This window comes from Macaca thibetana, chromosome 11 (assembly GCF_024542745.1).
Source record: "Macaca thibetana thibetana isolate TM-01 chromosome 11, ASM2454274v1, whole genome shotgun sequence".
Classification (NCBI taxonomy): Eukaryota; Metazoa; Chordata; class Mammalia; order Primates; family Cercopithecidae; genus Macaca; species Macaca thibetana.
The window spans coordinates 62,496,918-62,513,622 of record NC_065588.1 but is presented as its reverse complement, the minus strand read 5'-3'; the positions used below and the strand labels follow the sequence as shown (position 1 = coordinate 62,513,622).

Below are 16,705 nucleotides of genomic sequence, written 5' to 3'. Positions count from 1 at the left end.
AAACAGGTTCAGACAGTTTACAGACAAGGAAAGGAGACAACTCCTCAATGCTCTCAAGCACTTCTACCTGGCCAGACTATTATTATGTGTCCATCTTACGGGTTCCATTTTTATTCATCCTCCAGGAACTCTAAACACACTGCTAAACGTGCTGCTAAGTTCAGGTCTCACAGGTCCACAGCTGGCTTGTAGAAACCCAGCAGCAAACTTTAAAGACTGCATGCAGTACTAAATCTTTCCTAATAAAAGACTGAAATGATGGTACAGGCTTCATGTGTAAATGTGTTGACCCATTACTACATATAATGGAAAAATATAAAAACTTCAGTAATAGTAAAACTATAGATATATATATATAAATATATGTATATAAAATGTTACATATAATGATAAAATATGGAAATTTTAAGTAGCAAGTAATAGGTGAATATATATTATATACTTATAAAATATATACACAGTGGCATACTATTTTGTGAATATCAAAGATACTTTAAAACAACATTTTGAAAACCGTATATATATATCTCTCTATATATACATAGATATATAGACACACACACATATAGAATGGTCACAACTGTATAGCAATATAGTTACTCTGATCCAAAACAAGTATATAAAAAAAAGAACATAGCTATATACAATGAAACAAAACAAATCACAAAAACGGAGATAAATTCTACCAAATTTTTTATTAATGTCTCCAAACGGAGGGCCTATGGGTGATTTTTTTTCCTCCTACTTGTCTGTATTTTTCCATTGTTGGGCAACTTATTTCTTTTATCAAGATAAACAAAAAAGAAAACAATGAACCTTTGTCTTTTAACAAAAAATTGGATAGGCAAGAAAAATACTCAATGTCATCCTGTAACTGTAAGAAAACAATTTCAAGTTTGAGGGCTATTCTTAGTCCTATATTCTGAGATCAGTGGATCCAGTGCCAACAGAGACAAAGAAATGGTTTGTAGCATTATCTCCCCCATTGCTCCGACATTGCTCCTGCCAAAGGAAAAATTGTGGGAAGACAACTGACAAGATGGGGCAAGTAAAAAATACACATCCACTGCAAATAAACTCTTGCTCAGCAAGCTCTTCTACCTCCGTAGACAGAGAGTTTGAAGTAGCTTCTTAGATTGTAAAAGTTTGATAACCACATCTTTCCAATGTTGCTGGGTCTCAGAAATTGACATAAATGGTACTTGATTACATACATTTCCACAGATATATGGCACCACTCTTCACCTTAGACTTATATTGTGTATTCTCAAATATGAAAATGTCTACCTAAACTCAACTAACCTAGTTCTTAATTATCAAGCGACACTGAGAAAAATATAGTTATAATAGTAGATATACTATTATTAATACTTAATGCTCTCATTATCAGTCTCCCTGTACCTTCTCTTGCCCAATCCATCATCCTCATGGCAGGCACAGCGATATTTGTAAAATGCAAATCCAATCATATTAGATGCTGCTTAAAACCTCTAATGGCTCGCAGGGACTCCAAATAAAGTCCTAACCCCTTAATGTGTTTGTAAAGCCCTTCGAGAGCCAGCTTGGCCCTGCTCCTCTCCCTCCTTTTTTCCCTTTCTTTTCCATGAACCATGCTCCACCCAGCACAAGGGACTTCCAGGTGGTCCTGTCAGCATTCCTCAGTCCATGGCCTTGATCTGGCCCGTGTCTGGAGTAGCCGCCCCATCTATTACTCTCCAGCACCTGTACTTCCTCTATCACAGGCTGTACCGACCCTAAGCTCCTAAGCTCTGTGAAGGCAGAGCTTCACCTTTACCCCACTCACTGTTCTTTCTCCAGTACCTCACTGAGTGGACGATGATTAAAAATTAAAATGTCGGCCTGGCACAGTGGCTCACGCCTGTAATCCCAATACTTTGGGAGGCCGAGGAGGGTAGATCACGAGGTCAGGAGATCGAGACCATCCTGGCTAACACGGTGAAACCCCGTCTCTACTAAAAATACAAAAAGTTAGCTGGGCGTGGTGGCGGGCGCCTGTAGTCCCAGCCACTCGGGAGACTGAGGCAGGAGAATGGTGTGAACCCGGGAGGCGGAGCTTGCAGTGAGCCGAGATCGCGCCACTGCACTCCAGCCTGGGTGACGGAGCGAGACTGCATCTCAAAAAAAAAAAAAATTAAAACGTCATGCTACAGGAGCCGAAGGACTGCCATCCCTGAAATTCTGTACTCTAGGATGGTACTTAAGTCTACCTCAGAAAGACATAGACACCTAACTTCACCTTGATAACCTGCTATAAATAATTTACCCATTGCTTTAAATCTCCTTGAATCATCAGAACTGTCAAACTTCTTAAGGAGGTAAGTTTCCTATATTTACTTTTAATTATGTATATGTCTATTCTATAAATTGGTTCTACAACTCAACAACTTGTATGAAGAGCCACAAAACCTTCAACAGCTCCCCATTTCACTCAGAGTAAAAGCCAAAGTCCTTAAAATAGTCTAGAATAGCACTGTCTAATACAAATATAAACAAGTCATATATGTAGCTTAAAATTTTCTAGTAGTCTCATTAAAAAAGAAATGGATAGAATTAATGTTAATAATATACCTGTATTTTACTTAAGCTAACATATCCAAAATATTATCATTTTAAAATATAATCAATATTAAATTATTAATAAAAGACTACATCTTTGAAATTCTATATTTTATATACCCAGAACAGTACAATTTGGATACTAAATTTTCATCAGAAATACTTAATCTATTTCTAGAGTTCATAAAATTTGTAGTTGAAAAAGAAGATTCACATACCCAAGTTGTTCCAAACATAGTTTTTCCAACATACAGAAGTTTTCCAATGACTGTATCTAGTAATTTTTGTTTTGTTTATTTGTTTTTGTTTTTGAGACAGGGTCTCACTCTGTCACCTGGGCTGCAATGCAGTGGCGCAATCTCGGCTTATTGCAGCCTCCAGCTCCCAGGCTCTAGTGATCCTCCCACCTCAGCTCCCTGAGTAGCTAGGACTATGGGTTCATGCCACCATGTCTGGCTAATGTTTTGTATTTTTTGTAGAGATGGGGTTTCACTATGTTGCCCGGGCTGGTCTTGAACTCCTGGGCTCAAATGACTCGCCCCCTCAGCACCCCAAAATACTGGGATTACAGGTGTGAGCCACTGTGCCCAGCCTAGTATCCAGTTTTTAAATTAAAATTCAGTTTTTCAGTCACTCTAGCCACATTTCCAGTGCTCAATAGCTATGCGCGGCTAGTGGCTAACATACTAGATAGTGCAGGCCTTCAAATGCTCTAGGAGGTGACCTGGCCCCACCATCCTCCTACCCTCTTTACCTCATATTAATTTTCCTGTCTCATTTCGTGTCAGTCTCCTACAGTGGCTGCCTTGCTATTCCTGCTCCTCAACTATACCAGACAGACTCTCACCTTAGAACCCTGCCCTTGGCTATTCCTCAACCTAGAATGCTCCTGTCCCAGATACTCACATGGCTAACTTCTTTTCCTTCTTTAAGTCTTTGGATAAAATGCTATCTTCTCAATGAGGCTTACACCGACATTCTATTTAAAATCACAATTGCACACACTCCCACCTCTTTTCCACAGGATTTGCTACCTTCTAACATAACAAAGAGTTTTTGTTCTTGTTTTTGTTTTTATTTTCTGTATTTTTATGATCGTGTCTGTCTCTATCTCCTTCCCCACCAAATTTAAGCTTCACAATGGCAAGAATCTTTGTCTGTTGTATTCACTGACCTATACTAAACACCAAGAACAGAGCCTGACTCAGTAAGGGTTTGTTGAACTGAATTGAACTTGGAAGAAACAGTGTGTTGATATAAGATAACAATCATGGGCCAGGCACGGTGGCTCACCCCTGTAATCCCAGCACTTTGGGAGGCCAAGGCGGGTGGATCACGAGGTCAGGAGATCGAGACCATCCTGGCTGACATGGTGAAACCCCGTCTCTACTAAAAATATAAAAAATTAGCCAGGCGTGGTGGTGGGCACCTGTAGTCCCAGCTACTCGGGAGGCTGAGGCAGGAGAATGGTGTGAACCCGGGAGGCGGAGCTTGCAGTGAGCGGAGATTGCCACTGCACTCCAGCCTGGGCGACAGAGCGAGACTCCGTCTCAAAAAAAAAAAAAAGAAAGATAACAATCATGAATCATGAATGCTCTTAGAGCTAAGAGATGCTACTTCAACCATGAAATAAGAACCAGAATATCTACTCCAACCTCAACCCAGTAATAATAAAGACACCTTTACTCTTCATTCGTTCTTACAGAAAAACTGGATTGTAAATTTAAGGAAATCTCTCAGAAAATAGAGCAAAGTTAATGAGAAGGAAAATAGGACAGTTTGATAAGAAATTTAGGTAACAAATTCTGGAAGTCTAATATGCACATATTAGGAATTCTAGAGAGACAGAATGGAAGAAACTGAGAACAAGAAAATTTCCTAAAGGTGAAGGATGGCATCATAGAATCCATGGAAGAAATTTCTTCAGGACCCGAGCCAGGAATATTACTCTGTCTTTACCTGGGGAACTTTGGTCTTAAGGAAACTTAAAGCCAAATCTGCAATCGACATTAGCAAACAGGGAAGCGGGCATGGCTGCATTCCAACCACCCCTGGCAAGAACTGTTTTATCATCCTTAACTTTATTTTTCACTTGACATCCTTTCTATACATACATATATATACGTGTGTGTGTGTGTGTGTGTGTGTGTATATATATATATATATTTTTTTTTTTTTTTTTTGAGATGGAGTCTCCCTCTGTTGCCCAGGCTGGAGTGCAGTGGCACAATATTAGCTTGCTGCAACCTCTGCCTCCCAGGTTCAAGTGATTCTCATGCCTCAGCCTCTCGAGTAGCTGGGTTTAGAGGTGCCCACCACCATGCCCAGTTACTTTTTTTGTATTTTTTAGTAGAGATGGGGTTTTGCCATGTTGGCCAGGGTTGGTCTTGAACTCCCGACCACAGATGATCCACCCACTTTGGCCTCCCAAAGTGCTGGGATTACAAGCATGAGCCACCATACCCCACCCTTTTTTACCTTTAAAAAAAAAAATCAGGTGAATTGTGGGCATTTTTAATAAGCCATTTCAAATTCTTTTTGGAACCCAGATGGGATAAGTTAATAAATAAAGCCCCACCCACTTAAAAAAAAAACTCTATGCTAATTAATGTTTGTTTACTAGTAGAAAATTTGGGCTGACCTAAATTTTTCTGCACAAAAATGAGGGTTGGGCCAGGTGCAGTGCCTCATGCCTGTAATCCCAGCACTTTGGGAGACCGAGACGGGCGGATCACAAGGTCAGGAGTTTGAGACCAGCCTGACCAACATGGTGAAACCTTGTCTCTACTAAGAATACAGAAATTAGCCAGTCGTGGTGGCATGCGCCTATAATTCCAGCTACTCGGGAAGCTGAGGCAGGAGAATCACTTGAACCTGGGAAGTGGAACTTACAGTGAGCCAAGATCACACCACAGTTCTCCAGCCTGGGCGACACAGCTAGACTGTCTCAAAAAAAAGAAAAATGAGGGTTGATGCAACCTTTACATTAAAGCAACATACCAACAGCAGAGAAGGAAGCTCAAAACAGAGATACACAACAGAGTCACTAATAACAGACGAGAATTCAAGCGTTTTAAAATAAAGCATAAAGGCAAGTTGCACTGAACTCAATATGCCGTCCTAGAACAGCAAAAGGACATTAATGGAAAAACTGGTGCAATTTGAATATGCATAGTTTAGTCAGCAGTCTTACAGCAATAGTAATTTCTTAGTTTTGATGAATATGCCATAGTCATAAAATGTTAAACACCAGGGAAAGCTGGGTGAAGGGTGTATGAAAACTCTCTGCCGTATCATTCAACTCTTCTGTAAACCTAACAATATTCCCACGTAAGTTAGGGGGAAAAAAAAGAAGAAAGATTGCCTCACAAAGATGGAGGGAGAGGATACATTTGTCAAAACTCATCCAACTTTATAATAAAACCGTATGTAAATTATACCCCACAAAGCTGATAAGGCCAAAAATAAAAAATAAAAGCTAGTTGCAAAAGTATAGAAACAAGATGATACCATTTACATAAACCTCAGTAACACAGAAAACAATCATATATATTACTCCTATATGAATAGGAGTGATATATACCAAATTCAGGGCAGAAGTCACTTCGGAGGAAGGCGGGAGGCAGGCCCAGGACTAGGGCAAGGCAAGTGAGGAACTCACCTCCAGTACAAAATTTAAGGGGTTGCCAAGAAACTCGGCAATCAAGATAAATCAAGATATTTTAATGTAACAGTTTTGTAAATCAAAATTAAGGCACAAAAGGATTCATGATGAACAAAATATCAGAACTTAACCAAAGATAAGATGAATACAGTGCCATGCCAAGCCATACTGGAGACTCAGGCAAGGAGGGGAAGACCTGCAGGAGGAGACTTTACCTATAATGCCTTCATTTCTAAAAATAAAGAGAGCTCTGGAGCAAAAAAGAGCAAAAGCCTGGTGTCTCTATATTATGTTCTGTACTTTCGTGTATTTTGTTTCCTAATTTTTGTTTGCTAATAAGTGCAACAAAAAATTACGAAAACAATGCAAGGTGCCGTAAGGTTGATAAATTATTTAAAGGGTTTTATAAAAGTCCCCTCTTACCTGAAAAGTGTGAATAGTTCTTGCCCATGCATGTTTTATGCGACAATATTTCATCAGCTTCTTAAAATCCACAGTTACTTCCAGGCCAGCCATATTATTAATGGTCAAAGATCTTCTCATTCCAAAAGTTACATCAGTTACATCCTGTCACCAAGACAAAGAACTATTTTTCATACCTTCAAATATGTTCTACGTTCAAATATGTTCAAAGATATTCTATCTTTGGGTCAAACATAAAATGTAAGAATTACAATTACAATTAAGAATTTCAAAAGGCTTAAAATTTGCATTTCAGCACAAACTGAATATATCTATACCCAAATATTTTAATAAACACAAATATAAGTTTTCAGTCTTTGAAACTTATCTTCAATTTGACTCTGAAGAACAGTCTGTTATTTCTTATTTTGAAATCTATACATTTCATTTCTTATATTGACTACATAAGTCTGAGTAGATTCTTTGCAAAGTTTACTTTTCCTCACAGCTTTCAAGGAGGGTATCTACACTGTGAAAATAAATACAAGGCAACCACTTCTATAGTTTGTACATTTAAGCAGCAACAAAGGAAATGATGCTTTTTAAAATATATGTCTCGTTTATGCCTTGTTTTTTGTTACTCAAGTACTTTAACTTTATTAAAAATGTTTCTTCATAAAATCTTCTAGAAAATATAAGAAGCAGCACTTCCCAACTCACTTTATGAGGCCAGCATTATTCTGATACTAAAGCCAGACGGGACATTACTAGATAACTACCCATATCCTTCATAAAAATGGATGCCCAAAATCCTTAACAAAAAATCATGAAACAAGAATGTCAACTCTGATATCATTAGATTCTGAATCAATCCTAGGACAATAAAATAACCAAATATATCTCTAATTAGTTAAAAGACATTATCTTCTGTTTTCACTTACATTAGTTATGAAAAATATTTCTCCATTGCACAGTCGAACATTACTTTCAAAGTCATGCTTATTTTTAGCAAAATCATGAAGAGTACCAGAAAAGTCTTCACCACTGGTGTCTAGATCATTATTTTGCTGACTTCCAGAGATATTTTCAGGGAGTAAGTCTGAGAGGTATGCATTCCTAGTACAACAAATTTTATCACCAACTCCAAACACAAGTCTGTTCTGATGGTCTCTGGGATAGAAAATGATAATATATAATCAAAGTTTAGAAAGTCTCCATTTCATTTGTTCAAGCATTAACTCCTACTCAGACTCGATTCAATTATCAGAATAATTCCCATATTTTCTTTACAACACTTTCATTCTCCAATGGGCAACAAGAAATCAGGCTCCCATAGCTGTCGTCTGATTATTTATACATACTCTCTGCAGTGCCTCAAACTCAACGACTTCTCCCAGTCAAATTTTTTCAAATTAGAAATTTTGGCTTAAATGCTGATGCCTCTCCTCCCCCTTATATTCTAAAGGTTACCACAAATCTTGATTTTTTTCCTTTAAAATTAATCCTCTGCTCTCCAATCTCTCTTATCATTACGCTATTTGAGGTCTTTTTGAGGTCTTACAGCACTTATACATATTATTATAATAATTATGACACTATATCAGTACAACAGCAGCAAATTGAGGAAGTGGTGGTGATAGGCCAGCTATTGCACTAACTGCTTTAGGTACATTATTTCATTTCATTCTTACTACAACTCTGTAAGGGAAATTCTGTGTCCATACCCGCTTTTATAGACGTGGGAGAGGGAAACGACCTGGCCCATCATCGCAGTTCCTGGGACCCTGGGTATATGGCCTCAAGTCCATGCTTTCTGGCCTCTTGTTGGGCTACCTGACAGATTTTTTGTGTATCTTCCCTCAGAAGACAGGCACTCCACCTGCATCTTATACATATCTAGAATGTCTATACTTAGTGCAAAGCAGGTATTTGTCAATTCAAGAGAAATGAATTAATTTTTCCTATGTATGACCACAGTGGCTTGTCTACACTCATGTTTCTCTGATAGACAGACATTCACTAAGTTGCTCTCTGCAGGCACCCTGTTGCTAAGGTTCTCAGAAACACTACACACATAATTTTTAAAATTCCCCTGAGCTCCCCATGCTTATCTTGGAGAAGCTTAAGGCTGCTAACGTTGAAACCAAAAAAATTTCACTCCTAATTTTTCTTTTTATTCCACTCATTACTAAAATATCAATTCCCAAGGATGTATTCATATATTGTATTTAATTGAAGAGATCATTATATTTCACAAATGGGAAAAAAGCTATTTTTAAATATATGGAAATAGGTGACAAACATCAAAGCGAAGAAAAAAACAGCAAATCAAAGGACTCTCCTTAAAAGTTTTAGTTCTCAAAGACACTCACTTGTTGAGGTGGCCTGTGTAGTGTTTGCAGCAGCAGTCGTTAATTAGATCACAGTCTTGCCTGAAACACACAAAAATGCAGGGGTCACCTTAATGGTACCTGCTACAGGTTTACTTTTGTTATCAGCAATTATGACATACTAGATTGTACAAAAAGTTTCCAAGACTTTCTCCAGGAAATAGTATTTTTGTAGTTTTGTGTTTTGGTTTTTGTTTTTGTTTTTGTTTTGAGACACAGTCTTGCACTGTCACCCAGGCTGCAGTGCAGTGGCACCATCTCGGCTCACTGCAACCTCCAACTCACAGGTTCAAGTGATTCTCCTGCCTCACCCTCTCAAGTAGCTGGGATTACAGGTGTGCACCACGACGTCTAGCTAATTTTTGTATGTTTAGTAGGCAGAGGTTGCTCACCATGTTGGCCAGGCTGGTCTCAAACTCCTGACCTCAAGTGATCCGCCCACCTTGGCCTCTCAAAGTGCTGGGATTACAGGTGTGAGCCACCAAGGCCAGCCTGTAGTTTTTATCTAAATATAAGCTTTTGTTCCATTCAAAGTCCCTATGAACTTCTAAATATAATACTTGGTGGAAAGAGCTCTGTTTAGAAAGTGCCCTCTGCCATGTCTAACAAAGACATACCCCAAAATAAGAAAGAGAATTAACAGTGATGAAATATTGGAATCTCCCATCCAAATAGGATCTATATTAATAAGTTATAAGATTTAAAAGCTAGATTAAAAATATTAAAATATTTTAAATGCTTTACCTTCTAAATGCAATAAATTGTGATGTTTTTGCATTTTGTAAGTCATTTTCTTGCAGTAAAGTTTTAACTGTAGAATATAAACCTAATAATTCAAGAGAAAAAAGTTAACACAGAAAATCACCAAATTATAATACAATTTCTATGAAGAAACTAATTTGGAATTCCTGGTAAGGGGCCCTGGGAAAATATCTCACCAAATGGAATACAAGTTCATCATGGGAATGTCAACCTCATTCCCCACATCAGCCAGGGCAGTAGGAAAGAGAATGAAAAGAAGGGTTCTGAGACAACCCACCCTCAACAGAGAGGTCAACCCCTGGCCAGGACAGTTCCCCATTTGTAATAGACTCACTGTGTATTTGCTGATGGTTTATGAACACTGAATTTAAAAAATAAACAGGAGTACAAAGTGTGTAACAGCATGACTAATGTAAAACATCCTGTTTTAAGTCCTTGTGATCATATTAGTAATGAGTTACAACTTGACAATATACAGGCCTTATATGTTATATCATTTAATATGCAGGACACCCACATGTGGTAGGTGCTATTATATTCAGAGCTGATATTCAACTGGCACGTACTTGTCTAAAACATAGCAATACTTTCGTATTAGCTGGAAAACAGCCACTCCCCTAAAACACAATGCTCTACTCCCCACCCCAACCATCTCTTTCCTTCTCCCCAGACCTCCCCATGATCTAGCAACTAAAAGGTTAACCCTGGCATAGTGGGCGCATCCATTCCAATGATGCTCATGCCCTACAGCCGTTGGGGAGTCTCACTTCTGATGACATCCATATTGTGAATGTGAAAACTCAGGCTCGTGGAAATACAAGCATTTTCCCATGTGTGTTTCCCGAGTAGCAGAAGAATCACAAGGGAATAAAAAAGCCCAGGCCTTGTGATGCCCTGCTCTGGGAAGACAAATTTAGCTGCCTGCTGAGCCCTTCATTGTTCAGATGAAGGAAGGATTACCGCTAGAAAACGGCCAAGACTCAGCTCACCCTCAGCCAACCCCTGGCTTCTGGAGCAGGAATTTCAAAAGGTCACCCAGCATACTGTTATTTTTTACATGTACAGGATGGTGCTGTTCCATACCTTGCTTTTTTCACTTTCTCCAAATCTTACAGATCGATATGTACAATGTATTTTATTAATTCTGAGATATACATTTTTCTCACATTTTAGCATCTCTGAAATTCTAGCCCAAATATGAATCCTGTCTTAGGTCTTAGTACTTTGTAATCATGGGCATAATCTACTTAATAACTTAATTATTAGTGAAAAAGTACTATATGCTTCTCTGAGGAATATTTACTCAATTTCCTTGAAGAAGAGACTAATTTTCCAGCAGAAGTTTTTAATTTAGAAAAGCAGCATCAGTTAAGCTCTGCTACCAGTCTAAATGGACTTTTTAAAAAAGTATATTCTCATTAATGCAAAGAATGGGTAGCAGAAATAAAACCAACAATATTTTAGGTAGAATTAAGTGAAGTGGCAAAGAAAGAGATCTGTTTAACTAAGTCTCATTTTCCTCATCTGTAAATAGGACCTACTATTAAGTAAGCTGTGAGAATAAACATTAGCTATTAATTATTTAACATACATTTATAAGTCACAAAACAATATGCAGCTTACAAACCAATTTATGTAAAACTGAAATAAATATGTTTGTATATGGATATAATAAGGTTAAAAGGATAAACACCAAGCTTTTACTGTGTGTGTGATCTTAATGGGATTGTCCTGGGGGAAGAAGAGAAAGGAAAATTACCAGGGAACATTAATTCTTACTTCAAACATTCCTGTATCATTGACTTTTTTTTTAAGGAGTATTGTTTCTCAAACCATTGGCCCCCACAATTTAAAGCAATCTTGCAACAAATTTCATCAGTCACTAGTAAGTATTCAGTTAGGTCTACTTGATTCTTTGTACTCTGATGTTTGAAAATATATTTATACTTGTTTACTTTTTAATTATCTGTTTCCCACACTAGAATGAAAGCACAATAACCTCAGGGACAATTTTTAAAATCTTTTCCTCTGCTTTATCTATTCTATCTAGTATATAACAGGAGCTCAATAAGTATTTGCTGAATGAAAAATAGAAAGAAAAAAATAGTTTCTACAATAAATTTTTAAAAAGCACATTATAGAACACTATGTATGATCCCATTTATTTAAATACATTGTTGTAACATGTGAATGATCATTAACCCAAGGGAAATGAGACTGGGGACACGCACACACTAAGGGGAAAAGGCTAACAGATAAAGTTGTATGTCATCACTTTCACATACACAGTGAAAGTGGTTAAGTGGGAAGGATATACCTTTGAGAACAGTGGCAACTACAAAAAGTCCTCAATAATAATCATTTAAACCTTTACTAAGTCAATTTTGAGAAAACCATTACACCATTTTTAAAAGGTTTGCTAGGTGAGTTTATAATGAAAATAAAGATCAATAGATAGGTTCAATCTATTTAAATAAATTCACTTGCAATAGCTAATTTAATAACATCTGTTAGTCACATCAAACTGATATTTATAGAGTGTCTCATAACTGATGAATGCCCTCAACCCTCATAATAGCTCCACAGGGAGTTCCACTATGGTTCCCATTTTACAAATGGTTAAGTAACATGACACAGGTCATATACATAAAGGAGAAGACTTCCTGTCCCACATTCGTTCTCAACCCTGTCCTGCTGTCGTCCTAACATCCATAATTAGAAGCCATGCTTCTACTCATTTTATAAAACAGAACTATTAGGAATTAAACTTGACAACAGTTTGAGTCACAATTTTTGTTTCAGAAACAAAATAAAAGTGCTTGCTTTTATTAGCATTGAGTATTTGTATTCAAAATGAATGTATTTCCTTTTCAAATTGCAAGGAAGGAAAAACTTCATTAATTAAGACTTACTTTCTCCTAAATGAACCTGAATTATTGGGGCTTTGCTTTATTTTAAACGAAATCACCTACATCCATTTATTCACTCAACAAAATTTACAGAGCATTTATGTGTCAAGAGCTTACTTCTTTATAAAACTCTAAAGTATTCTGCTTTTGATGATTACTAAGTTAGTTCATTTATTTTCAATGTCTCATTTTTTTGCTAGCAATATTTCTCTTTACCATCAAAGAAAATTATAACTAGTCATTTAATAACTATGTTACAAAACTTAAATACTTATACTTAACCCTACATCTCATAGAAGTTTATACTTACAAGAGTGATGATTAGTTTTAGATGACTGAGAACTGGCATCCTCCTCTGGGAGTCTGACAAAAATAAATGTCTTATCTTGAATTGAGATGGGTAATGTTGGATTATCAGAGATATTTAGTTCTGCATCAAATTTTGGAAACTGGCGTCTTGAGATTCTTGAATAAAGATAACACACACGCACAAAGAACATTATCATCCAAAAATGTCTTCATATATGATCAGAGCTAATGTCCTATAATAATTAGTATCTATTAATAGATAACAGAGAGAAAGGGTCATCCAGGTATGCATTGTAAACAGTACATGAGTTGTATAATAGAAGACAATAAAGTTATAGTACTACATGTTAGCAATCAGTCCTTAGCAAACTAATAGGATCAGGAAAAAAAAAATTATCAGAGGGTTTACTAGGCACCATTCTGAAAACCTGGTCTATTTATCTCCAGACCACAAAAGAACCATGCAAGGAAGGTATTATCCTTATTTCACAGGTAAACAATGTGAGGTTTAGTCAAGTATAGTGGGTTGCCCAAGGCCACAAAAATAGAAAACAGGAGAATTGGGAGGCAAATAGGTCCATTTTACTCCATATCCCTTCCTATTTAAATTAATTTGAACTGGTTCAGGCCTTTTCCACATGTTTACACTATATTCTCCTCTCTTCTCTGTATATTCCACATATAATCCCAGTTTCCCAACTGAACCAAGTATCCACATCTAGTTGCTTCTATTCCTTCCTCATCCTTCTTTCATTCTTATATTTTCCAAGACTAGCAAATCATATCAGAAACCAGAGTAAGGTATGGTTATTTCGAAGAAGACTGACTCCTTGACCAGACCTAACAGCAGCCTGGTCATCAGAGGTGGTGGTACTCTACTGTGCCTTCTTCACCCTTTCCCAAACAAAAGTGGAAAGGAACAGAGAGGGAATGAGGCTATTCTTGCTGGCGATAGCCCAGATTTAATTGGGACCTTAAGAATCATCACAGATTTCCTGTTTTACTTCTGACCCAAGGCATGTAGCACCTTCTATCTCCAGGAGCTTTCCCCTGGTATATAGCAGGGATCCTTCACAGTCAATAAATATTTGAGCATTATGATTAAGACAAAATGATGAAAGGAGCACAGCTAGAACCAAATGATATTGAAAGAGTTACTAAAAAGAACTCCTGAGTTTCAGATAAAATTGAGTTCTGAGACATCTAATATGCTTTAGATTCCTCCAAGTTTCTTGGACTTTAAAATGACTCATCATCTACCAAAAATGGGGTGGCCTTTAGGTAGAAGCAGAAAGATTACAGGAAAAGAATATTCTACATCCAACTCCATTAGTTTTCTTAATGTCTTAATATGAACCCACACTGTCTACCCTATTCCTGTCAATTCCTCCTCTACTCCCACAGTTTTATCCACCAAGGTAGACAGAGGCTTAGAGAAAGTAGGTTTTGAATATTTTAGTTCAAGCTTGTCTGGCCCAGGAGCCACATGAGGCCAAGTATGGCTTTAAATGCAGCCCAACACAAATTCATAAACTTTCTTAAAACATTATGAGATTTTTTTTACGGTTTTTTGAGACGGAGTCACGCTCTATCACCCAGGCTGGAGTGCAATGGCGCGATCTCGGCTCACTGCAACTTCTGCCTCCAGGGTTCAAGTCATTCTCCTGCCTCAACCTCCTGAGTAGCTGGGATCACAGGCGCCCACCACCATGCCCAGCTAATTTTTGTTGTTGTTGTTGTTGTCGTTGAGACGGAGTCTCGCTCTGTTGCCCAGGCTGGAGTGCAGTGGCACGATCTCAGCTCTCTGCAAGCTCTGCCTCCCAGGTTCACACCATTCTCCTGCCTCAACCTCCCAAGTAGCTGGGACTACAGGTGCCGGCCACCACACCCAGCTAATTTAACTTTTTGTATTTTTAATAGAGATGGGGTTTCACTGGGTTGGCCAGGCTGGTCTCAAACTCCTGACCTCAAGGGATCCGCCTGCCTCATCCTCCCAAAGTGCTGGGATTACAGGCATAAGCCACTGTGCCCGGCTTAGGATTTTTTTTTTTTTTTTTTTTTTTTTTTTAGCTTATTAGCTATCATTAGTGTTAGTGTATTTTACGTGGAGCCTAAGACAATTCTTCTCCCAGTGTGGCCCAGGGAAGCCAAAAGACTGGACACCCTTCTTCTAGTTTCTGCTACATCCTACTTAGGAAATGTTCAAGCAACAAAACATTTTGTAAAAAAGAGTAAAAACCAGAGATACATTTTGGCACAATGACTAACATAGACTCAGTATTCAAAGGTCCCATTGTATCTAGAGATTTTAATACAGTCACACCGATTAATGATAGGGATATGTTTTGAGAAATGCATCATTTGGCAATGTTCATCGTTGTGTGAATAGCATAGAGTGTACTTACACAAACCTAGATGGTATAGCCTAGGCTACACATCTAGGCTATATGGTACAGCCTATTGCTCCTAGGGTACAAACCTGCACAGCATGTTACTATACTGAATGTTGTACCCAATTGTAACACAGTGGTAAGTATTCGTGTATGTAAACATATTTAAACACAGAAAAGGTACAGTAAGAGTATAGTTTCATAATCTTATGGCACCACTGTCATAGATACAATCTGTTGTTGATCGAACACTATGTGGCGCATGACTGTATTAAAATAAATGTCATGAAATAATAATGACTGTGATTTTCCTATGTATGGATTATGGAGAAACCAAATGTCTGAGCTGACAGAGGATAACTCCAAAGGCTTATGCAAAGATGAAAGGAAGAGAAGGGTTCTTTTCTATTTAAGGGAAGTAAGATGCCATGGGTGCCTCTAGGATTCATCTAGGAGTGAAATACCACATTCAATTCTTTTGCTTTCAGCTTTCTCCCACAAAAATTAGGGGATATTTCTTCCCCAATTCTCCCTTGCATGTATTTCCAAATCTCCATTCCTCTTGGGCTTATTCTAGTCCTTAAGCTTAATACAATTTTAATTCATATACATACTTTTAAAATCAGGAAACCTCATCCATTTTTAAATTTCAATAATAACTTATGCTGGACCAGTAATGAAAAACATTAACTTTGCTTTTCTAACTGTAGGGCAAAAGGTTTAGAGTTGAAGGATGGAAGAGTTTTGCTAAAAGGTATAGTAAATGTATTGTACTAAATCATTCAAATTCAAATGCCATTTTTTTTTATTTCTAATACAACAGACAGAAAATGCAAACTCTTAGTAATATTATACCTTGTAGCATTGTCCACAATTAGCTGAGATTCTGCTCTATGGTTTGTCTTTAGCTCAATAGCACAATTTCTTGATTTTAGAGTCTCAAAAAGATCTTTCAGCAAGTTACCAGGTTCAATACTGGGTAACTGTCTAATGTCACCTAAAAGAAAAAAAAAAAGATATAGTAGGAAGACTTACTCTGAGAAAAAATACCCCCAAGATTGTTTAAAATTATTTAAGAGTTTAAAGTTAAATATTTTACAAAAAACAACATTTAAACAGTATAATATATAAAAATAGTAATAACACAATAAGGTGACAAAATCTAAATTGAACATCTTTCATACCTATAACCACAGGGAAACTGGGTAGAGGCATATGTTTTAGTCAACATATTAGGGGGAAAAAAAAAACGAGCCTTAGACATTGTAGTTAGTCCCTTTTTCAATCATGTTCAATGTCTTA

General features: G+C 37.4%; 3 protein-coding genes across 4 annotated transcripts in view; 2 read left to right on the top strand and 1 right to left on the bottom strand.

Annotated features, from left to right (window-relative positions):
• LLPH (LLP homolog, long-term synaptic facilitation factor) overlaps positions 1–16,705 on the top strand; it is a 648,032-nt gene that overhangs the window by 447,884 nt on the left and 183,443 nt on the right. The window lies entirely within an intron of this gene.
• The window catches only part of TMBIM4 (transmembrane BAX inhibitor motif containing 4), a 529,849-nt gene that overhangs the window by 342,403 nt on the left and 170,741 nt on the right, over positions 1–16,705 (top strand). The gene's annotated exons all lie outside the window — the stretch shown is intronic.
• The window catches only part of HELB (DNA helicase B), a 45,656-nt gene that overhangs the window by 16,648 nt on the left and 12,303 nt on the right, over positions 1–16,705 (bottom strand). For both annotated transcript variants that reach the window (XR_007717685.1, XM_050748318.1), the window contains exons 6-11: positions 16,259–16,400; positions 13,015–13,169; positions 9,778–9,859; positions 9,016–9,075; positions 7,585–7,813; positions 6,665–6,808 (exon numbers count right to left, since the gene is read on the bottom strand). Coding sequence is in view for 1 of the 2 variants with exons in the window: in XM_050748318.1 (XP_050604275.1) it covers positions 6,665–6,808; positions 7,585–7,813; positions 9,016–9,075; positions 9,778–9,859; positions 13,015–13,169; positions 16,259–16,400 (812 nt within the window). In the remaining variant the exon portion in view is untranslated. The remainder of the gene's footprint in view (positions 1–6,664; positions 6,809–7,584; positions 7,814–9,015; positions 9,076–9,777; positions 9,860–13,014; positions 13,170–16,258; positions 16,401–16,705) is intronic.